General features: G+C 64.6%; 1 protein-coding gene across 5 annotated transcripts in view; it reads left to right on the top strand.

Annotated features, from left to right (window-relative positions):
- The window catches only part of ADGRB1 (adhesion G protein-coupled receptor B1), a 77,893-nt gene that overhangs the window by 9,234 nt on the left and 45,652 nt on the right, over positions 1–23,007 (top strand). For all 5 annotated transcript variants that reach the window (XM_061438421.1, XM_061438420.1, XM_061438416.1 and 2 more), the window contains exons 2-16: positions 3,154–4,136; positions 13,543–13,704; positions 14,724–14,834; positions 15,187–15,351; positions 15,572–15,736; positions 16,067–16,231; positions 16,528–16,692; positions 16,885–16,986; positions 18,367–18,473; positions 18,677–18,871; positions 19,167–19,235; positions 19,847–19,955; positions 21,613–21,756; positions 22,245–22,320; positions 22,662–22,764. In XM_061438421.1, the coding sequence (XP_061294405.1) occupies positions 3,368–4,136; positions 13,543–13,704; positions 14,724–14,834; positions 15,187–15,351; positions 15,572–15,736; positions 16,067–16,231; positions 16,528–16,692; positions 16,885–16,986; positions 18,367–18,473; positions 18,677–18,871; positions 19,167–19,235; positions 19,847–19,955; positions 21,613–21,756; positions 22,245–22,320; positions 22,662–22,764 (2,607 nt within the window). In that variant the 5' untranslated portion in view covers positions 3,154–3,367. The remainder of the gene's footprint in view (positions 1–3,153; positions 4,137–13,542; positions 13,705–14,723; positions 14,835–15,186; positions 15,352–15,571; positions 15,737–16,066; positions 16,232–16,527; positions 16,693–16,884; positions 16,987–18,366; positions 18,474–18,676; positions 18,872–19,166; positions 19,236–19,846; positions 19,956–21,612; positions 21,757–22,244; positions 22,321–22,661; positions 22,765–23,007) is intronic.

Raw genomic sequence — 23,007 nt, 5'->3', positions numbered from 1 at the left:
GGGGCGGGGCAGAGGGCGGGGACTGGGCAGGTGCAGGTGAGTGGCCGCTGGCAGGCTCAGGGGCCATCCGTGCTGGCGGCCTGGGCCTCCTGCCCAGCTCTGCCCCGAGTCCAGCCAAAAGAGGCCGGACCAGGCCACTCAGGGGCTCGGGCTCAGAGCTGGGACTGCCTTCTGGCCAGCAGAGCTGTCCCCAAGGCCCAGGGCATGGAGCCCTCAAGTTCTGGAGAACTCCTGGCCCTCTGGTGGCCCCAGTGACCCCCCGCTGTGGGACCCTGTGTGAAAACCCCACAGGGGGCTCTGCCAGGCCATCTTCTAGCCCCAGGAGCCTCTTGAAGGCTCACACCGGAGCCTCAGTCTTAAGGGTACCCTGACCTCCCCTTACCTGCGCCCATTGGCACCTCCCACGTCCCCAGGGTGCAGGCTAGAAGGTGCCCTCCTCCCCTGCCCGCTGGGCCCGGGACCACTCCCTCCTGTGGCCCCAGCACCTGCCCCGCTTCCTTCCTGCTCTTGGGCCAGCTTCTCATGTCACCACACTTCTGGGGGGCAGTTCTGAACAGGGCCCTGCCCTGATTGTGACCCTCACTGCTCCTCTTGCCTGCTGTGCAGGGCATGGGGGTGGCCTCGCTCCCCGCACAGGCTGACCGGATCCAAGTGAGCCGGTCTGGATGAGGGCAGGCCGGCTCGCACGAGCCCCTGCATGGGCAGGGCTAGGGCAGTCTGCCTGACCCAGGGCCGTGCCCTGCCTCTCGGGGGCAGGGGCTTTGTCCTGCAGACCCGGGGCCAGACCCTGGCTCAGGCATCCAGCACCCACAGACTCCCACCCAGGTGGCTCTTCTGTGGCCACAGGCCCCTCTGCACAGAGATCCTCCAGGTTGTGGAGAGTTGTGTCTGGCAGAGGAGGTCTTCCCATGCGTCCCGCCACGCGGGGCCAGGCCGATGCCCCATCCAGGCCTATAAGGCCACAAGGTTGGGGAGGCGGCCGTGCCTCACCAGCCCCTCATCCCCAGCATGCAGGCAGAGTGTCTGCTCCAGGCCGTATCCACTTTCCAGATGGGAGGGCTAAGAGTGGGCTCCCAGAAGCAGGGATGGGGTGGGGGGAGGGTGGGCAGGGCCCAAGCAGGACCCTCTAGGGGCAGGTGTGCGGTTTTGGGGTGGCCTTGACCCTGGGTCCAGGGGGATGGGACAGGCTGAGTTGGCTGTTGAGTGGTGGGGTCGGGGGGCTGTTGGAGGAGGCACCAGACTATGATGAGGGTCTCCACTGGGCTCTGCTGACATCCACCAGGGACTCTCCTGGGCAACAGAGCTGGGGGGCTGGCAGCCACATTGGTTCCCAGCCTAGGGCCAGGGGAGGGGGTGCTGCCGCTGGGGCAGGGGCTCATGTGAGGTCTCGAATCCCACGGCCACCCTGCAGGCAGCCTCCCAGCTCTGGGATTGGCCGTAGTACCCTGGCCCCAGCCTCAGTCCCCGAACATGGGCTATGGGGCTCCGCGGTGCTAGGCCCAAGGCTGGCCAGGATGGCCTGGAGGTGTGGCAGGATCAGCGGCTTCCTGGAGGCAGGGGCCAAGGGCAGTCTGCCCAGTTCTCCCCAGAGGGCCAGCACAAAGAGTTTGCAAGTTCCCTCCCCAGCGTTTGCCACTAAAGAGCCCCCAGGGGCCATCCCTGGTGCTCTGGAGCCCCCTCCCGGCTCCTCTCCCCACTGGGGTCTCCTCCTGCCCCATCTCTGGGTAAATCCACGGGTCCAGTGCTTCCCTTATGCTGGGAGAGTGAGGCTGCACCCCCCTGTACAGATGGGGAAACTGAGGCTGGGGGTAAGGGTGTGGCCGCATTCACACAGCCATGAGGGGGGCCACCCACACCCAGCCACCCTGGCTTAGCTGGCGCAGAGCCCGAGGCCGCCCATGCCCCGCTCCCTGCCCTGCCTCCACAGCCTGTGGGGAAGGACAGCAGGAGGGGACTGCAGAGCTGTGGCCGACCTTGTGCCACTGGCCAGCTGGGCCTGGCAGCATGAAGCGGCTGGCGTGTGCGCGGTCAGCAGAGCGGAGGGGCCGCCCCAGGCCAGGAGACTTGGGAGGCCGCTGCAGCTCTTCCTGCACCCACCCGCCCAGCTGCCATGGGGGATAACCCCCAGCAGGGGCTTCGGGGAGGTGAGGTTTGCAGGCTAAAGGAGCTCTCCAGGTCCACATGCAGGCGGGTCAGGAGGGGCAGTGCTAGCCTCTGAGCCCAGGCTCCGCTTCATCCCCGCTGACCTGCGACGTCCCGTCCCCACCCCCCGCAGTGAGTGGGTGGTACATGGCCAGGCCCACTCCTCCGCAGGTCAGGGGACCCCAGGGCCAGGAGTTTGGGGCAGCCTGGGGCTTCAAGTGTGGCCCTGCCCCCTCACTGTGACCCCATCTGAGCCTCGGTTTCCTCATGTGACATGGAGGGGGACAGCGCCCGCCTGGCTGGGGGGACAGGCAGGGGTCAGCGTGGGCCGAGGCCTGGTCCCGGGGGCTGCAGGTGACTCCAGGGAAGGGGACAGGGTGGCTCCCTGGCAGGAATGTAGGCAGGAGGCTGAGCGGTATGTGCCAGGCACAGGGCGGATGGATGTCAGCAAAGCCAGACCAGGGTCTGACCCCACCCTCGTCCCCCACAGAGCCAGTCACTTATGCAGACGTGAGGACTCTGCACCCGCCAGGGCAAGGCTCAAAGAGGCGGGGCTGCAGGAGGCCGGGGGTGACCTCTGTCCTCTGCCCTCCACCCTGCTTCTCCTCTGGCTGGGTTTTCAGATCCTTCCTGAAAGATGTGGGGGAGGGGTGTGGTCTGAGAGGCCCAGAGGCCCAGCGACAGGATGGCTCCCATGGCTGTGATGGGGCCAGTGGGCAGGCCCGGAGCCCCCGGAGCCTCACCAGCCTTCCCAGCTGAACGGGCACAGCCAAGGCCCCGGGCCAGCGGCCCTGGCCAGGGCTGCCCACCACTTCCCGCCCAGGCTTGCTTGGGGAGGAAGTGACCCGCCCCTGGCTCTCTGCCCCTGCAGGTGGACACACTGGCAGGCGGGCAGAACAGGTGACTGAATGCGGGCCAGGCCCGCGTTGGAGGCTCGGAGCCCAGGGTGGGCACTGCCCTCAGTGTGCCCTCCCAGGGGCTCAACCCTGCACTCTGCTCTTTCTCTTCCAGCTGCTGCTTGAGGCCATGGGCAGGTGCCAGGCTGCTGGACCATAGGAGCCACCACTGCCCCCCCAGTGCCCGGAAGCCACCTCTGCCCCCCGGTCCAGAGCCCCGGCACCCCCAGCCCGGCCCAACCCCGCTCGCCGCCGGACCCTGGCATGTCCAGGCCTGGCCCGCGCCTGCCTGCCCAGCCCGCGGAACCCCGGCGGCCCCGCGAGCTAGGATGAGGGGCCAGGCCGCCGGCCCGGGTGCCCTCTGGATCCTTGGGCTGCTGCTGCTGCTGGGGCGCCAGGTGGGCACAGCCACGGGCACGGCCGCAGGGCCCGGGGCTGAGCCCTGCGCCACGCTGGTGCAGGGCAAGTTCTTCGGCTACTTCTCGGCAGCCGCGGTGTTCCCGGCCAACGCCTCACGCTGCTCCTGGACCCTGCGCAACCCGGACCCGCGCCGCTACACGCTCTACATGAAGGTGGCCAAGGCGCCTGCCTGCAGCGGCCCCGCCCGCGTCCGCACCTACCAGTTTGACTCCTTCCTGGAGTCCACGCGCACCTACCTGGGCGTGGAGAGCTTCGATGAGGTGCTGAGGCTCTGCGACCCCTCGGCGCCCCTGGCCTTCCTGCAGGCCAGCAAGCAGTTTCTGCAGATGCAGCGCCTGCGGCCGCCCCAAGACAACACCCTGAGGACCCGGGACGGGCCCCCCGGGCCCAGCGACGACTTCTCCGTGGAGTACCTAGTGGTCGGCAACCGCAACCCCAGCCGGGCCGCCTGCCAGATGCTGTGCCGCTGGCTGGACGCCTGTCTGGCCGGCAGCCGCAGCTCGCACCCCTGCGGCATCATGCAGACCCCCTGCGCCTGCCTGGGCGGGGACACCAGCGACTCTGCCTCTGGCTCCCTGGCCCCCCGTGGGGACGTCTGCCTGAGGGACGGCGTGGCTGGGGGCCCCGAGAACTGCCTCACCAGCCTGACCCAGGACCGGGGCGGGGATGGCACTCCAGGTGAGTGAGCGGCAAGGCGTCCATGACACAGCGCAGGGGGCGGGGCCGGGGGGGCGCTGCTGGTCACCTGGAGGTCAGGGGTCACTTGGTCCCAGGGTACACTATTTGGAATTCTGGGAGAGGTGCAGGTGAGCCCTTTGGGGGTCAGAGGCAGGGCAGTGCAGAGGTGAGGGTGAGCGTGTGCTCTGCCAGTCCCACCTTCTTAGCAAGCTTGGGGTCCTTGGTGAGACAGGCACCAGCACAGGGCAGAGCTGGTACCATCAGGGGGGTGGGATGGGGAGCGGAGCTCCATGGGGGTGGGGCAGGAGGGAGACCCTGAATGCACATGGAGGGGAGCCCCCCGTGGGACCCCAGGGTGAGGGTGACAGGAGACAGCTCTTCACCATCTGTGCAGGTGGAGACCAGACAGTGTGCCAGGTGCTCGGGAGCCAGGCTGGGCTGGGCATCCATGCGGGTGGGTCCCCGTGGGGCTGGGTGACATGCTCAGGGCTCTTGGCCTCTCCCAAGCCAGTGAGACTGATGGACTCTTCAGAAAAACGTCTTTCAAGGCATGAGAGCAGCTCCGTGGGGGGTTTCAAGGGGAACCAGCTCTCCTGGAACATGGTTCTATTCATGGCCCCTGGGCCGTGGAGCCCAGATTAGAAACCTCTGTGAAGCGGTGAGCGTAGCTGGAGAGGAGAAGAGGGAGTGGGCGGGCAGAGCCCCCAAGGGTGGGGGCGCAGCGTCCAGGAAGCCGTTGGGAAACCCCCGCCTTCCATCAGTTGGGTCAGGGTCCCCAGCGATGGGGTGCAAGGGCTGGTCTTCGGGCTGGACCAGATGGAGGGCGCTGTGACCTTGGCATGGGCAGCCCCGCAGCATGGTGGTGGGGGTGGTCCTCCGGGTGGAGGAGGAGGACAGAGCAGAGAGGGGGCAGCAGCTTTGGGAGGCCAGTGGGTGCAGGAGGGCCAGGTAGTGTGGTGACCTGGCCACACACGTCGCTCGGCCACTCCCCAGTGGTCACCTGCCACCTGAACCTCAGTGTCCTCACCGGCAAGGTGTTGCCTGCTTTGAGGGACTGTCCAGTCGCCTCAGGCTTAATGGCCCTGGAGCTTGGCCCACAGTGGAGGCCACAGCACAAGAGCTGGCCTCTGCAGCATCCCAGGGCAGTGACCATGCTAGGGAGATAACCTGGTCTAGCTGGAGCTGCACAGAGCTTGCGGGACAAGGTCAAGGAGGCGGGGCCGCTGTGATGAGCTGTGAGCTCGCAGGGCTTGACGTTGGTGCTGGAGGGAGCAGGCCCAGGTGTGTGGTTGGGTGCAAATGTGGCCAGGCCTCCTTGACGGGGTTTGCCTCCTCTTGAGAGCTGAAGGGCCGTGGCGGCTTTAAGCAGAGGGGGCACAGGGCTGGGGCTGTCGATGCAATGTCTGGCTCAGAGCAGAAATCCAGGAGGGAGCTGATGCTGGCCTGGCCGGGAGGAAGGGGGAGCGCCTGGGGGATGGGGTGAGCAGCTGATGGACTTGCTGATGCCAAGGATGTGGGCGTGGAGGAAGGAGATTGATCGCTGGACCATGCCCAGGTTTCTGTCTGGGCGTGAGGACCTCAGCTGAGGTGGGGAAGTGGTGGGGAGGAAGATCCGGAGGTCAGAGTGGGACCCGATTATGAGAGGCCCATAGGCCATCCAGCGGGAATGTCATTTGAGAGGGACCACGGGGTCAGGTTCAAGTTAATCCCAGCCTGCCCTGCACTTTCTGTGTCCCTGGGCCAATCCCCTCAGGCTCCTTGTCTTTAAAATGGAGAGAGTAAAACATCTTCTTTCCTTGGTTGTCATGAAGAATGAGAACTGGGGTGAAAGTGTTTCTAAGCAAAAGCAACATCAGTGATGAAATGTCAATATCTATGTTTATTATTAGGTAGGGGATCTGGAGGGCTTGGCAGGCAGAGACAGATTAGAGGAGGAGGAGGGCTATGTGGGGACTCTGGACTTGAGCAGAGATTCTGAGAAGGGGAATGTTTGCATGTGGTGCTGGAGGGAGGTGGGCCGGTGTGCGTGTGTGCACACACGTGTGCACATGCTTGTACTCACACGTCTACGTGCACATGTGTGTAGTGTGTTACGTGAGCATATGTGCACAGTGTTACGTAAGCGTGTGTGTTCAGTGTGTTATGTGAACATGTGTGTGTTCATGCATCCATGTGTACAAGTGTGTGTGGGGGGAGCATGTATGTGCGTTCACACAGGCGCTGCCAGTATGTGTCTGCACACACTCACACATACACGTGTGAGTATTTGCATGTTTGTGTGGCTGGCGTGTACACGTGTGCATGCTGGTGTACAGCGCATCAGGTATCTTTGTGCACTGTGTTTGTGCATGTGTGTGTGTGAGCGTGTACACGTGTACACTGGTATGTACTTGAATTCACTGTGCACGCACGCGCGCGTGTGTGTGTGTGTTTAGGCTGGCTCTGCGCAAGTCTTGACAAAGCTCAAGTCAAGGCTCAGTGGCAGGGCCGACTGCCTCGTGGAAGACAGTTTGGAGGGCATGCGGGCTGGGGCTGCCACCAGGAAGTGAGGCGCTCGACTCTGAGGGCGGGGCAGCAGGAGCAGGAGGTGGTCACCCCCACCCAGGGGCGGCGCAGACTCCATGCCCGTGCCTGGACTCCAAAGGCCCTGATGCTTCTGAGGCCTTGGGAGTACACGTGGCGTCAGCAGATTACACCACAGCATCTTAACCAGTTCACTCTTCCCAGCCGTGCAGGTGGCTCCCAGCGAGGACCCGCCTCCCGGCCCAGGGCCTCTGCCCGGGGTGCTTCCTGGCCCGGAGCACTCTCCCCACATGCCCCCTCGCTCAGGGGCTGCCCAGATGGCACGTGGCGGCAGCCCCAGGCCCACTGTGCCCTCCCTCTCTCTCCCTCTCTTCCCACACGGAATCGCCCGTGAACACCTGAGAATTTCCTGTGTCCTGGCTCTGTCCCTGCCAGGATGTCCCCATCGTGGGGCAGGGGAGTTGGCCCTGCTCACTGGGGACGCCCTGCTGTGGCCCAGCCCCTGGTGGCAGCAGGCCCTTGATAAACACGTGTTGAGTGGGGGGAGGCACAGAGGCGTCCAGGCTGCGGGCAGGCTCACACAGCTTGAAAGGGGAGACCCGGAGCAGAGCAGCTCTTGGCCACCCAGGGCTTCTCCTGCAAGAGCTCAGGTGAGAGGGTCTGTGTGTGTGTGTGTGTGTGTGTGTGTGTGTGTAGGGGCGAGGTGGCCCACGGGCCAGAGAGGTCTAGCAGTCATTCAGAAGACACACAGCTGAGCCAGACCCCATATCATGCTGCGGAGCCTGTGCCCCAGAGCCACGCCCCCCACCCTGAACAGGGGAGGCTGAGCCAGGCGTGTCCTCCGTCCCTGCTCGAGGGGGCCGTGCGATGCCCAGAGCGAGCAGGCGGCCCAGGCCAGCCCGTGGCCCACTTTCAGCCATGCCCCTGCCCGGCCTGTCCAATCGCCACATGGCCATGCCATGCGTCCGACTGGCAAGCCTTCCTCGGGCCAGAGCACTGCTCCCTGCCCCCAACCGGCTGCCCCTCTGCACAGCCCGCCCGCTCCCACCCCCTCCAGAGTCTCTCTGCGTTTTTCTGCCTCTGGTGAGATGGGGCCATTTCTCTCAAGGGTTGCTTTAAATATTCATGTTTTAATTAAAGAATTTTATTGCAGAAGCGACATGTAAGATAATGAAAAAGCAGCATCCTGGGGGCTGGGGGCCAGTGTGTGTGTGTGTGTGTGTGTGTGTGTGTGTCCCTGTGTATATGTGTGGGTCCCTGTGTGTGTGTCCTGTGTGTGCGTGTGTTCTTGTATGTGTGCATGCGTGTCCCTGGGCATGTGTGTGTCCCTGTGTGTTCATGACCCTGCGTGTGCACATGTGTGCCTCCCCCAAGTGCCTGCCTGGGTGGGGTGGAGCTGGGCTGGAGCCTGAGTGTGTGACGTCCTCAGCGCGTGTAAGGCAGGGATGCTGAGCCTAGGGCCGTGACCTGCCCCAGGCTGAGTGCCCCGGTGCCTCCAGGCCTGTCCGCTCTCAGCCGGGGTGCCCCTGCCCTGACACCCCATGGGCTTTGGAGTAATTCCCACCCTCAGTGCCGCACAGCTACCCTCTCTAGGGGCTGCAGTGTGTGGAGAGAGGCAGGGCTCTGATAGGAGGAGGTACTCGAGGGGAAAGGGTGTGTCTCTGGAGTTTAGGGGTGACCAAGAATGTGTTAGGGGGATGGGGGGGACAGGAGCAGGAAGGGTCAGGGCCTCCCTGCCAGGACAGTTTTCATCCCAGCCCGGGGAGCTGTTCTTTTGCGCAAAGGCCAACTTAGAAAACCTGGAAAACAAGGTTTCCAGCTCCAGGCAGACAACCTCCAGGTATCGTAGGCGGACAGAGGAAGACGTGACCCCGTGGAGCCCATAAGAGCACACGGGGGGCCGCCCAGAGTGGGGTTCCCACACAACCCTGCAGCTGGGAGGCTGGGAGCTGTGGCTGTGCTGGGGTCTCGCTTCCCCCCAAAGCGGGGAAGGGCTGTGAGTTGTATAGCCAAAGCTCCGGGAGGGGAAGAGACCTGCCCAGGTCATCCAGCATTGAAGTGGAAAGCTAGCAGGACCCAGGCCTTGGCACCCTTCTTAGGACAGGGGGCGCCTGCCGGACTAACCCTGCAGACGGGGTCCTATCACTGACTTGCCAAGCCTCAGTTTCCTTCTGTGAAATGGGAATGGGACAGTACCTGCCTGTAGGGTCCGGCACCTCTATCGTGCATGGAGGAACTCTCCTTGTCCGCCTCCTCTGGCAAGTGGCCTGTGGGCAGTGGCCGTGGTTCTCAGCCCCATCCTGAGATCCCACAGTGCCTCCTGCAGCTGGACGGCGTGCTGGTCGCTCGAGCCCTGATGTGGCAGCTGCAGGCCTTGGTGAAGGATCCACCAAGTCTGGACTTACAGAGCCAGAGCGGGGCTGTGGTTTGGGTGGGGGCGGAGCTGCCCATCCCCTGTGGCCTTCATTTGCACATCCATGCAAGGGGTTCAGAGGAAGAACCTGCATGCCGCAGGACAGGCCTTGACTCTGGGGGCTGCCGTCCTCACAGGGGGCTGGACTGAGCTGTGGTTGCGTAGGGACCCAGGCCTGACGGTCAGGGGCAGGGCGGGAACAGGAGGTGCAGCCTGACCTGCTGGACTGGGGAGACCTCTGCTGGACGAGACAGGAAGTGCAGACTGCCTCCTCCAAAGGGGACCCAGGAGGCGGGGAGGCCCAGGGGGAAGAGGGCTTCCCTGAGCGCCCTGCCCCAGCCCACTGGGGCACAGGGACCCCGGTACCGGGGCGACCACAGCCTCCAGACGGGGGTGCTGGGGTGGGAAGGAGGCCCGGAGCCCCCTCGCCGTGTGTCCGCTCTCATGGGTGGCCAAGGCTGCCTGGCGGCCATTAATTGGCTCTATTCATCCCTTAATGAGATGGAAATGAGGCTTCCAGACAGAGGGGGCATTGAGCCTGGGAAGAATGGCGGCTTCTTTCCGGGCCTGGAGGGGCAGCCCACCCCCCAGCCTTGCCCACTCTTCTGCTGCCCCCTCAAAGCCCACCCAGCCCAAGAGCCCCATGGTCACCCAGCAAAGGGTGGGCTGAGCTCCTCTGTGCCCAGCTCTGCGGGCCCGGGAGACCTGCCTGGGGGACTCCCTGGTCGTGGGTGTGCTTGCCTGGTGAACGTGTATCAGGTGTCAGCCTCGTGTGACGACACACGGTAAAAACGGTAACAAAGATAGCAGCTGCCATTAACCGAGCGTGCACCAGCGGTCAGGGCTCGGTATGCGACAGCGATCCTGTGTCGAGGATCAGAAGTCAGTCTGTGATGAGGATCAAGGCCGTGTGTGATCAGGATCGGGAATCAGCATGTGAGCAGAGTCAGGGCCGGGCCCGGGGGGCACTCTGTCCTCTGAGCCAGTGGACCCCTGCCTGGCCTCTCCTGATATGACCCTTCCTCTCCTTCCCCTCCCCCCACCACGTCCCCACCACCTGGGTCACCAAGGTAACCAGCCCTGAAGTAGTGGGTGTTTTGGCAGCTGAGGCCTAACCTGAGTCTATCCTGAAAGACTGAGCTCTGCAGCAGTTGCCATGGGAACCAAGTGGCATCCTCCGATTAGCCTGGCTTGGACACCCTCTCTCTCCCACCCACTGCCAGCTTCCACGTCACTCAGGCTTCCACACGGGGGCTGGGCTGGGGCAGCAAGGGGCAACAGGCAGGACGGGCCCACCGTGTCCCTGCGGCCAGGCCGCCCCCGACTCCAGCCTCCCCGTTCCTCCGTGTCAGTGTGAAGGACAGGGGCTCAGCCGGTGAGACGGAGCCCCAGGCCAGCGGCCTAGAGTGCTGCTGGCAGCCTGCCTTGTCTGACGGCCACACAGCCACAGGGGCAGTGCTTGGAATCTGATCGGGGGCCTGGTCCCGGCTCCCGTTGCTATCAAATGGGCGTGGCTGTGGGGCTCCTGCCGACCACCGCCCCAAGGGAAGGCACCTGAAGTGGTGGCAGTGAGGCCCCGCGTCTGGGCAGCTTCAGCCCGTCACACCCTCAGAGCCACTCACGGGCAGTATGCACGGGGGGCTGTCCTGGGGCCCCCCACCCACTCCCCTGTGCCCTGGTCTGCTGGCCACACACCCCGAACCCCTGGGACACAGGCAGTTGCAGTTCAAAACCAAGTCATATCTGCATAGTAGCCTCCATGCTTCTGGCTCCTACCCAGCCCTGGGGACCCTGGAGCCCCCTGCCTGGTGAGGCTCAGGCCTGCTTGCCTCCTCAACTCCAGGGCAGATCGTCCTGTGGGGTGGGGTGGGGGGAGCCTCACCAGCTCCCGACTGTCTGGACCACCCCTCTCTGAGCCTCGGTTTCCTCTGCTGTAAGTGGGTCCACACCTGGTTCCTGGACTGGGACTCAAGGTTCCTGAGGCATCCAGTGCCGAGCAGGGAGGGGGGACAGGAAGTGGGGAAGACAGGACTCTGCTGCCCAGGATGCTACCTGAGAGCCAGCCTTGGGGGAGCACCGGGCCTTGAAGGGTGGGAGCCCAGGTCCAATGACCTACTCAGCCCCTCCTGACTAGGGGAGCCCAGGCATTCTGTCACTAGGGCAGGCTCAGACTTCTCACGTGGACAATGGGGACAGAGAGGCCCTGGTGGGAGCACAGGGCATCAAGCCCAGGCTCAGGAGGGGCTCGGAATCAGGGCCCTTGACCCCCTGGAACCAGAGTCCCTGCAAAGCTCAGCCCGGCCTCTACTCTGCAGCCCTGGCAAGGTCCTCCCCGGGCCTCTCTGCACTGCATGTGCGGGAGGGGGAAAGCAGGGCCCATGCCCACCCACAGACCACGCAATTAAGGTCAGAGCTGGCCCCTCCTGCTGGGCCCTTGTCGGGGTGCGTTGGCCTGCCCACCTGCCCCACCCACCTGCGTGTCCCAACTGCAGGGCAGGTCTGAGAACAGGCCTGACTTCTGTGTGCCCTTGAGGCTCTGCCTCTCTGGGCTCCAGGGGAGGTGGGATGCTTGGGAAGGGGGGCTCTGTGAGGGCAGAGAAGGATCCTTGATGGCTTGGGGGCTTGGAGGGTGAATGAGCCTTGCCTTCTGAACTGGGGGACTTGGGCCCACTCCCCTGCCTGCCATTCATTTGCTTCCAGCGCCCCCTGCTGGTCAGTTTCCTGCACAGGCACAGCACAGCTGACACCTTTCGCGTGGCCCTCCACAGAACCCAGCACCTGGACGCCCAACTTGCTGCGCATCAAAGCAGGCTCTCTGGAGGAATTCCCTGGAGGGCCGGTGGTTAGGACTTGACGCTTTCACTGCCTTGGCTCAGTTCAGATCCCTGGTCTGGGAACTAAGAGCCCACATGCTGGGCAGTGTGCCAAAACACACACACACAAAGTGGGATTTTCTAGCATCGACTGAAACCCCACGCCTGTGGTCTCCCCATCGTTTCTTGCTGCTTGCCGTCACAGGCGGCAGACTTGGGAAGGAGCGCCCTCATCCTCAGGTGGAGGGCATGAGGGCAGGGTGGGGTGGACCTGTCCATCCCAGGGCAGTGGGTGGTGGGGCCCCCACGTGAACCCCGTCTTTCAGCTCCAGCACCCACCTTAGGGATCTGCACAGTCTGCCCTCTCACCCCACGTCTCCCCAGAGAAGCCAGGCTCTGAGAGGCCACAGGGGCCCTCCTGCCAGGCCAGGTGTGACTTGCCCTTGGCCAGCCTGGCTCCCCTGCTCCCGCCCCAGGTGGGGCAGTGGCCCAGCTCCAGGGTGACTCCCAGTGCCGGGCCTTGGCAGTGCCATCTCCTTGCCCCATTCCTGGGGGCTGTGTCAGGGGCTGCGTGCAGGGCACCCAGCCCATGGTAGGTGCTTGGTGACCTGTGCATGCCCTTGCTGGGTCTGCCCTGACCCTGCTGTTCTGGAAGCAAGGGGCCCTGAAGTTCCTGGGGACAAATGGGGTGGCAGCACCAGAGCCCCTCAGGCCGGGAGCTATCTGACTTTTGGACTGAATGCCTGGATGAAGCAGCCCCTCCCTGAACCCATCAGTGCAGCCCAGCTCTCGCCCAGATGTTGGCCTCCTGCTCCGCACCCCTCGGTGGCTCCCCAGTACTTGGAGGCTCTTAGTATCCTCGGTGGCACTGGGACTGCCAAGGGGCCCAGACCTTCAGGGACATGAGGTCATGATGCTCGAGGGGACAGGACCGGGAGGAAGATCTGTGAGAGGGCTGAAGGAGGCTGGCCAGAGGGGCCTGGAGGCCAGTCTCTGCTGTGTCTAGGGGAGGGGAGGCCTGGCAGGGCCCAGGGTGTGAGACCTCACTAGGCCACCAGGTGTGGGGCCTCTGGTGTCCCTGAGTGATGGGGTAATGAACACACAGATCATGGGGGGAGGGTGAACAAGTCTAGAGGAAACTAGACTGAGGACCATGGGGAGGGGGTCCGCAGGCGCTGAGGCTCTGTGCCAAGTAGAAGAGCCCCCTCTGCCCCCACCCCTTCACTGGGCCCTTGGAATAAGACAGCTGTTGGGGTGGGCGGGGTGCCTTTCATTCATTCATTCTTCAGACCTGCCTAGGGCTCCAGCTCTGGGTCCAGCCCCTACTCTGGGGACCTAAATTCAGAGTCAGTGGAGACCCTGGCCTGGGAGCCTGTAAACAGCCAGAAAGCACTCAGACCCCAGAGGGAACTGGGGTTGCACCTCTGACCCTCCCTGCCCTGCCGGCCGCCTGTGCTTCGCACCCCATCGCTAACGTCATCCAGGCCCATTCTCGCCTCCTGGCTGACCCTCCAGGGCGCTGCGCTGGTTCCGACGCTGAGGCTTCTTCGCAGCGGCCGCTCTACCCCCAGACCTCTGCAAGATCCCTGAGACACTGCCTGAAAGACATTGCAGCCCTTTGACCCCGGCCCTGACTCTGTCCTCTGGTTCCCACCAGGCGGCTGGAAGTTGTGGTCCCTATGGGGCGAGTGCACGCGGGACTGCGGGGGAGGCCTGCAGACGCGGACGCGCACCTGCCTGCCCGCGCCGGGTATCCAGGGCGGCGGCTGCGAAGGGGTGCTGGAGGAGGGCCGCCTGTGCAACCGCAAGGCCTGCGGCCGTGAGTGCGCGGAAGGGTGGGACAGGAGGAGTCGCGGGTGGTGGGGTGGGGAGAAGAAGGGGCCCGGGCCGGGCCAGGTGGGGAAAAGGGCGGGGGGCTGGGTCCGGCCGGACCAGGGAAGGTGCTGGGGCCAGATTAGGCCGGACTCAGGCTGTGAGAGGCGGGACCTGGGGTGGGGCGGGGTCAGAGGGGTGGAGCCTACCCAAGGGCGGGGCCAGGCTAGGCCGGGCTCGGGCTGTGAGGGGCGGGACCAGGGGTGTGGCCTAGCCAAGGGCGGGGCCAACTCCTCGTCCTGGCCGAGTGGCATCAGAAGAAACGGCCTAGGAGGAGGGGCGGGACCGGGTGTTAGACTGGATGTGGCTGTCTTAGCACCTGCGGACTGGGAATTCTGGGGTGCACGGGAAAGGCCGTCAGTGGGCTTCTCCCTCCACCCCGATCCCCAGCCCTGACCAGAGCTGCCTGTCCCAGCTGCATCTTGCCTCCAGGATGTATTTCTCTAATAAGGCTCTCTAATGACCTCATGCATATTTTAGCTGCTTCCATAAAGTTAAATCAAGTTATAATGAGACTGTCATTCTTCGGGTTGTTTCTTCCCCGATGAATTTTCCTGGGGAGAGGAGCTCATCTCAGAAGCCTGGGGAGGGCCCTGTGGTGTCTGGGCTGGGCCGCGGGGCGCAGGACCGCAGGCAGGATGCAGGACCGCAGGCGGGATGCTAAGGAGGGGACAGCAGCAGCCATCCACACCTGGCGCCCTGCGGGTGACGCTGCGGGCCCCGCGGGGAGAGAGGGAGGGGCGCAGGGCAGGGGAGTCTGGATCGGACAGGGCTTGGCCCCAGACCAGGGTGCCCTGGTCCCAGGTTTCTCAGCTGCCCAGTGGGACCAAGTGGCCCTGGTGCTGGCAAGCCTGGGCCCTACTGTGACTGAGGACTGAGGGACAAAGGGCCAAGAGCGCCCCTCTAGAGCTGCAGGGCGGGAGCCTCAGGTCAGGGCCTGGGCGCTTACCTGGACCCGCCCTGCAGCCGCCGGGCGCACAAACTCCAGGAGCCAGTCCCTGCGGTCCACGGATGCCCGGCGGCGTGAGGAGCTGGGGGACGACCTGCAGCAGTTTGGGTTCCCGGCCCCGCAGACAGGTAAGTGGCAGCGTCTGGGTGGGGCTGACAGCAAACGCACTAAAACTGGCAAGTGGGGAAAGTTGGTTCCAGGGTATTAGGTCTTTGGCCAAATACTGTACGTCATTAATTGCTGCTGATTCCAATTAATGACTGTAATAATTTCCCATAATTAGACTAATCTCTCAGGTGCCAGGCGCTGGTCTCCAGGCACACTGGATTTAGAAGAAATGGTGTGAGGCGAAGGGGCCAGTCGAGAAAAAAAAAGGAGGGGGGAGCTCACGGGCCTTGCTGCGGCCACCTGGGGGGTCTGACCGCAGCGCAGGTACAGGGGCAGCAGCAGGCCTGTGATGCTGTAGGTCTGGGCCCACAGGTGACCCCGCGGCCGAGGAGTGGTCCCCGTGGAGCGTGTGCTCCAGCACCTGCGGCGAGGGCTGGCAGACCCGCACGCGCTTCTGCGTGTCGACCTCCTACAGCACGCAGTGCAGCGGGCCCCTGCGGGAGCAGCGGCTCTGCAACAACTCGGCCGTGTGTCCAGGTGGGCGGGGCGCCGGCAGGGGGCGGGGCGTCCGGGTAGGGGCGTGGTGTCGGGGCGGGGCGTCCGCTAGGGGCGTGGTGTCGGGGCGGGACGTCAGGGGTGGGGGCGGGGCGTCCAGGTAGGGGCGGGGCGCCGGCCCGGGGTCGGGGAGTCCGGGGCAGGTGGCTCGGCTGCCGGCTGGGCCGGACAGGGGTCGCAGAGCGCTACGTTCCCTCCGTAGTGCATGGCGCCTGGGACGAGTGGTCGCCTTGGAGCCTGTGCTCCAGCACCTGCGGTCGCGGCTTCCGGGACCGCACGCGCACCTGCAGGCCGCCCCAGTTTGGAGGCAACCCCTGTGAGGGCCCGGAAAAGCAAACCAAGTTCTGCAACATCGCTTTGTGCCCTGGTAGGTGAGAGGGAGGGCGCTAGGTGGGGTGAGACAGGAAAGGACCCCGTGGGCCACCGGTCAGCCCGCGGAGCCCAACTTTGTCCACTCAGACCCACCTTCTGGGGCCTCAGAGGTGAGATTGGAACCCCAGGCTGTGATCAGGCTGTAGGCCAGAGAACCTACAATGTTGTTACTGGTGCGCCAGGGGTGTTGGGGTGCTGGGACCTCCTTGGGTGTCACACCCATGCCTCAGACTTTGTGGGGTGCTCACACCTGTACCCCAGATGGGGTGTGGGCCCTGGCTGTTCACACTGGCTTCCTGTTCCCTTCTTCCCCTGGGCCGGGCAGTGGATGGAAACTGGAACGAGTGGTCCAGCTGGAGCACGTGCTCCGCCAGCTGCTCCCAGGGCCGGCAGCAGCGCACACGCGAGTGCAACGGGCCTTCGTATGGGGGTGCTGAGTGCCAGGGCCACTGGGTAGAGACGCGAGACTGCTTCCTGCAGCAGTGTCCAGGTCAGGCCATGCCCCGGGGCCTGCGGGTGGGGACCTGCGGTTCTGAGTCACTTGGTGGGCTGGGGGCTGCTGGGGAGCCCTGGAACGAGTCCCCAGGGATATGGGGGTGGTGGTGGGGGGTCCCGGGGGCCGGTGCACATGGGGTACTTGTCTTATCGTGTATCAAGCTGAGCTCTGCCTTCCCCTCCCTGGTGTCAACTTCCTTCCGCTCCCGGCTCCCTGCCCCTGCGTCCCCATGGCTCCTGCCCACCCCTCGTCCCCATTCTCGTGCTTCCATGCGCGGCCGTGTCCTGCAGTGGATGGGAAGTGGCAGGCCTGGGCGTCCTGGGGCAGCTGCAGCGTCACATGCGGGGGTGGCACGCAGCGGCGGGAGCGTGCCTGCTTGGGGCCCTTCTTTGGGGGAGTGGCCTGCCAGGGCCCCCAGGATGAATACCGGCAGTGTGGCGCGCAGCGGTGTCCCGGTGAGTGTCTCTACCCCACCCCACAGCTGGACCCTGAGGCGGGGGAGGCGCTCGGGGCGCAGCTGGGGGACGACCGCTTTGTGAGGGTGGATGTCCCGTGGCGTCTGGGCCCTCCTGACCCTGCTGCCAGCTCTCTGCCCCTCCCTGCATTCCCTCTCCCCTGCCCCGACTCATGTCTCTGGCCCTTGGCAGAGCCCCACGAGATCTGTGATGAGGACAACTTCGGAGCTGTGGTCTGGAAGGAGACCCCGGCCGGAGAGGTGGCTGCAGTCCGGTGTCCCCGCAACGCCACAGGTGAGGGCCGAGGGGGCAGGGGCTGGCAGGGCACCTGTCCCTTCCTTGTGGGATGTGCTGGAGGCACCGAGATGCCCCTGGAGGCCTGCCTGAGAGCTGTCAGCACAGGGCACATGGCCCAGACTCCGCCCGGGCAGCCCCGTGCACACCAAGGCTGGAGGGGTGCGGGCAGGGACACAGGGCTGCCGTGTCCTAAGTCAGCAGAGCCGGTGCCAGCATGAAGCCCTTTAGTGTGATGTTCCACGATGTCACTGCTTTACATGTGGGAAACCAGAGGCACAGAGCCCACACCCTTGCCCTGGGCTTGCGTGGCCAGTAACTGGGAAGTCAGCTTTGGACACCGTGGTCTTGATCCCCACGCAACCCTATGGAGTGATATGAGGTGGGGGAAAAGCAGGGTGGGCTCCCAGAAGGGCCTCTGCAGAGACAGTTTGGGTTCCTTTCCCCTCTTGTCTGAGGAGCGTGTGCTGTGTGACATTCAGGAAGTACCTACCCTCTCTGAACTTCCATTTCTTTCTGTAAAACGAACTTGCTGTGGGCTCCCCACCCCCCACCCCCCAATAAGGCTGGTGACCATGGTGGAGGCTGTGTATTCCCAGCCGTGGCTTCAGCCCCCGTGCCCTGTTCTGTTTACTGAATAGTACAGATTCTGGGGAGCGACTTGCAAACCCAGGGAAGTAAAGTGGAAACACGAGTCGCAGGATGGTGTCACCTCTCTAGCCTTGCTTGTGTGATCCCTCATTTTCATTCTGCACCGTGCTGTAGACCAGGTGTCCCGTCCTGCCCCGTGGCTCCTGTTGGGGGACAGTGTCCTGGCAGTTCCCTAGGGTCATCACAGCTGTGCCTGGCTCCCTGGGAGTAAGGTCTGGGTCATAGGCTGTGCCCATGTTCAAGGCCGTCCAACCTGACCCCAGTCAGCCCCAAGGCTGCCCAGCGTCCACAGCACACCAGGGTCATGAGGGGCCCCCTGACCCCAGAGGTGGAGCCAGGCAGCGGTGGGCTGTTGGTTCTCTCCAGGGCTCTGGGTAGGAAGGGGCTCCGGGAGAAGCCCTGGGCTGAACTCTGAAGCCTGTCACTCGGCCCAGGGTTCAGCCTCCACACAGGTTTGGCCTGTAGGTTTGGCTCCTACCAGGCTCCAGTGCTTGGCTGGCAGCATCTGCTCAGAAATGTTTTGAGTGAAAGAAAGTCGCCAGGGGCCTGGCCCCCGTGCCAGCCCTGCTCCTGGAACACGGCCACAGGCGAGTGTCCGCTTCCAGGGCTGGGGGCCATCCAGAGAGCTGGAGGCACCTGGGAGCTGTGGCTGGGTGGGTGGGACTCTTGCGGCAGATGTGGGCATCCTCCTGAGAAGTGGGCGATGGAGCCGACCCCCCATCTCCACAGGCCTCATCCTGCGACGCTGTGAGCTGGATGAAGAAGGCATCGCCTACTGGGAGCCCCCCACCTATATCCGCTGTGTGTCGATTGACTACCGGAACATCCAAATGATGGTGAGGCTGGGCCCCGAGGTCTCCCACCCCACCCCTCCCATCACTCCAGGGCTCATCTCTACCCCCACTCCCAGACATAACCCTACGTCCCCAGTGGCACGCTCTGTGGACGCGGGTCAGCGTGGCTGGGGCTGCAGAGCGCCCTCTGGGCATGGCGGTCCTTGGCGCCTGCAGTCCAGCACCTGCACCGTCTGTCCCCCTAGACCCGGGAGCACCTAGCGAAGGCGCAGCGTGGGCTGCCCGGGGAGGGCGTCTCCGAGGTCATCCAGACCCTGGTGGAGATCTCCCAGGACGGGACCAGCTACAGCGGGGACCTGCTGTCCACCATCGACGTCCTAAGGAACATGACAGAGATCTTCCGCCGGGCGTACTACAGCCCGACCCCTGGGGACGTGCAGGTGGGCACCCAGGAGGGCATTCCCCACCCCAGCCTTAGACCGAGTCCCGACCTCAGACTGAACCCTGAGCCGGGCCCCGCGCTGAGCCCCGACCCTGGCCACACTCTGACCCCGGCCACACTGAGCCATGACTCTGGTGCCTGATTCTCTGTTCTGGAGAAGGAAACGGCAGCTCACTCCAGTATTCTTTGCCTGGGAAATCCCGTGGACAGAGAGCCTGGCGGGCTGCAGGCCCTGGGGTCGCAGAGGCTGCGCACACATGCCTTTTCACTGGCCCTTCTTCTTCTCCTTCCAGAACTTTGTGCAGATCATCAGCAACTTGCTGGCCGAGGAGAATCGGGACAAGTGGGAGGAGGCGCAGCTGGTACGCCTGCCCACCTGGGGTGCTGCGGGCGTCTCCGCGCCTCCCCACTCCCCAGGCCGGCTCAGGGCGGGCTCTTGGGTTCAAATCCCAGATGGGCCTCTCCCAGGAAGTCACTCAGCCTTCTGAGCCTCGGCGTTCCCGTCCGTCAGATGACGGGCCCACCGCACGGGGCTCAGGGAGGGGTCTGAGAAAGCGTGTTGGCCGTAGGGTGCAGGCTGGGACGTGGCAGTCCCTTCTCATCTGGAGAGAACGGTCCGCCTCCCCCCAGCACTGACTGGGAACCTGCCACTCCCTGTACTCAGGGGCTGTGGTGCCCAGAGACCCCTGCTCTCCTCCCATCTGGACACCCGGCCATAGGCCGGAGAGCCTCAGCCCCTCTGGGCTCAGTGTTCTCATCCACAAATAGGCGGTGGACACTCAGGTCCAGAGCCCTGCGGGGTAGGGAGTGACCGACAGGACCCCATCGAGGAGGGAACAGATGAGGGAAGGAGGCGGCTGAGTCCCCGCTGCGGGGGCAGGGGACTCGGGTGACACTCAGATCTGGCGCCTTCTTGGCTGGGCTGCCCCCACCGCCTTGAGGCTCCCTGACCCTGCCCCCATCCCGTCCCCAGATGGGCCCCAATGCCAAGGAGCTCTTCCGGCTAGTGGAGGACTTCGTGGACGTCATCGGCTTCCGCATGAAAGACTTGCGGGACGCGTACCAGGTGACAGACAACCTGGGTAAGCCCGGCCCTCGCTCTCTGACCCTCGGGCCTCACCTGGCACGCCTGGACGGGGCCCTCCAGCCTCAGATTCCGGCCGTGTGTGCCGGAACTTCAGGACCCCCGGGCCGGGTTCTGGGATGATCCTCAGTGCACAGACCTGAGTCTCCTGACGATGGTCGGATGTGATCCTGGGAGGGGGTCGGCGTGGGGGCTCTTGGACCCAGACCAGGCCCTGGACACTTAGAGTCTTGGGGTGCAGCAGGAAGCCCCAGCCACAGCTTCTATCTCCCCGGGGCTGGGGGCCCACGGTGCCTTGTCCCCAGTACCTGCTGTGCTGGGACCTCGGAGATTTGAAGGCAAGGTTGCACTCTGCTCCCAGAAGCGCTTGTCAGAGGGGCCTGGCGACACCCAGCTCAGTAGCACTGACAGAATCTCAAATGGGGAGGCGGCGGTGCAGGCCTCGAGGGGCTGGAGAGAGCCAAAGGCGGGCCTGGACTTGGGAGGCTCGCGATGGCTGTCGGCACAAGGACCTGCAGCAGCTGCATTCAGTGATCACCACCACTCCTCTTAAACAGCTCTCCTGGCCACATTTGTCCAGGGCACCTCCCCAGATGATCTTCTCATAGTGGGGAGCTGGGGTGCGGCCCAGGCCCGGCGGTGGTCCACACAGCGCCGAGGAGGGCGATGGTCACTGCCTCTGTAGAGGCTCCTGGGCCTCTGGGGACATGTCCTCTGGGCCCACTGTGCTTGCTCGCACCCAGGGACCTGCCCACGCAGCGATGAATGCCTGCTAAGCTAGAAGGTCCTAGAGCCCTGGTCCTGCCTTACGCCTTTGAGCTCAGGACCCCAGAGCTGGGGAGACCCCTGAGGCCAAGGGAGTGGGAGCAGCGTCCTCCTGTAGGTGGGGAGACCCCGGCCTGGAGGTCCCCTGGAGGCAGGGTCAGCAGTGGCTCCAGGCTGCTGGGTCTCTTTCTCACTGGGCTGACAGGGCCCTTGTTCTGGGTGAGATGGGAGTGGCCGGAAAGCGGGCTCTTCTGTGGCCACATGTGACAGGCGTGACCCGGAGGCCACCTCAGCTCTCGGCCCCCCAGCCCTGGACCTCGCTGTAGAGGCTGGACCCCTGGCCACCCAGCACCACCCACAGCCCCTGGAGGTGGGCTAGGCCCGGGCCGAGTCCCCTGACCTTCCACCTCCAGGGAGCCTGTCCGGAGCCAGTGGACATTCAGGGCCCAGCCTTTGTCACCAAAGGAGGCCCTGGACTCCTCCCATCACCCCTCATTAGACCTCCCCCACCATGTATCCACACACCCCCATTCTCCCCTACACCCCACTCATACACTCGCACCTGTGCACCCTACACATATACAGTCTGTGCACCCACTGTACACCCACACCCCGATTCACCCCACTCATATACTCATAGCCCTGTATCCTCTGCACCCAATGCCCTACGCCCTGTGCACCCCGCGTACCCCCTGCACACCCCTCGCGTGGTGTGGCTGGGTGGCCCCACGAACACTGCGCCTGTTCTGAGCCAGGAGCAGCCCCGTGATGGTCCCACCCAACTTCCCGTCCCAGGGCGAAGGCTCCGTACCCTGAAACCGCTCTGTCTCCGTCTCCCTTTGTCTGTCGCTGTTGTCTCTCACCTCCCCCCACCCCCCACCCCGCCGCAGTCCTCAGCATCCACAAGCTCCCAGCCAGCGGAGCCACCGACATCAGCTTCCCCATGAAGGGCTGGCGGGCCACAGGCGACTGGGCCAAGGTGCCGGAGGACAGGGTCACTGTGTCCAAGAGTGTCTTCTCCACGGGGCTGGCAGGTGAGGGCCTCAGGGGGCTGGAGGAGCTCCCCAGAGTCTGGAACTTCTCAGTCCCCCGAAAGAACTTCCCAGCCCCACTCCAGAAGCACTCCAGAAGTTCTGACGTGCTGCATCAAGGGCCAGGGTGGTGTCCGTTTCTTCTACACAATCTCAGTGTTCCTGAGATTGCCCCCTCTTCCAGGAAGCCCTCTTTGCCCTCCCTATGTTGGGAGACCCCAGGCAATCTTGGCTGAATGGACCCCCTCATCACAGGGAGGGAGAGGGTCTTGCCTGGTGTCACACAGCAGGCGATTCCAGTTCCCAGGAAGAGAAACTGTGCCCTGCCTGCCCCTGGCTTTCAGGGGCCACTCAGGGAGACCGAGGAGGTACCTCAGCTCCACGGCAGTGTGTCCATGGTGGGGGTGGCAGGGGAGGACACACTCCTCTTGCCCAGCAGGGCCTTGGCCTGGGGGTGGTGGGAGGAGGGCGACCACTGTGCTCTCTTCCAGAGGCTGATGACTCGTCTGTGTTCGTGGTGGGCACTGTGCTTTACCGAAACCTGGGCAGCTTCTTGGCCCTGCAGAGGTGGGCATCACGGGCACAGGTGGGAACTGGGGAGGCTGGGTCTGGCGGAGGTGGGGGCTGGGGAGGCCGGGCCTCGGGGGTGGGAGCCTGGGGAGGCTGGGTCAAGGGGGTGGGGGGCCTCGGGAGGCCGGGTCTGGGGGGTGGGGGCCTGGGGAGGCCAGCTCTAGAGGTGGAGGGCCTCAGGAGGCCGGGTCTGCGGGGTGGGGTGCCTGGGGAGGCTGGGTCTAGGGGTGGTGGCCTGGGGAGGCTGGGCCTGGTGGGTGGGGGCCTGGGAGGCCAGGCCTAGGGGAGGTGGGGCGAGGGGCTCCTGACCCCAGCATGGCCTGCCGGCTGTCCCCCAGGAACACGACTGTCCTGAACTCCAAGGTCATCTCGGTGACGGTGAAGCCCCCGCCTCGCTCCCTGCTCACACCCTTGGAGATCGAGTTCGCCCACATGTACAACGTGAGTACCCTCCATGTGCACGTCCGCGTGCATGGACCCCTCCACCTGTCCCCGTGTGCACACACGTCGCGGCCTCTGGCTGGCCTTGAGAGAGAGCTCCTTTACCCCCGAGCGGTGGGCGGGGACAGTGGCTGGCAGAGCTTCAGGGACTTGCCCAGGGTCACAGGCAGGGACTGAAGGAGCCGAATGCAACCTAACCCTAACCCGGGTCCGAGGCTGCTGCTCCCGGGCCCTGCCAGGCCA

This window comes from Bos javanicus, chromosome 14, assembly GCF_032452875.1.
Source record: "Bos javanicus breed banteng chromosome 14, ARS-OSU_banteng_1.0, whole genome shotgun sequence".
Taxonomy (NCBI): domain Eukaryota; kingdom Metazoa; phylum Chordata; class Mammalia; order Artiodactyla; family Bovidae; genus Bos; species Bos javanicus.
Note: the sequence above shows the minus strand (reverse complement) of the source record. Positions and strands in the feature narration are given on the sequence as shown.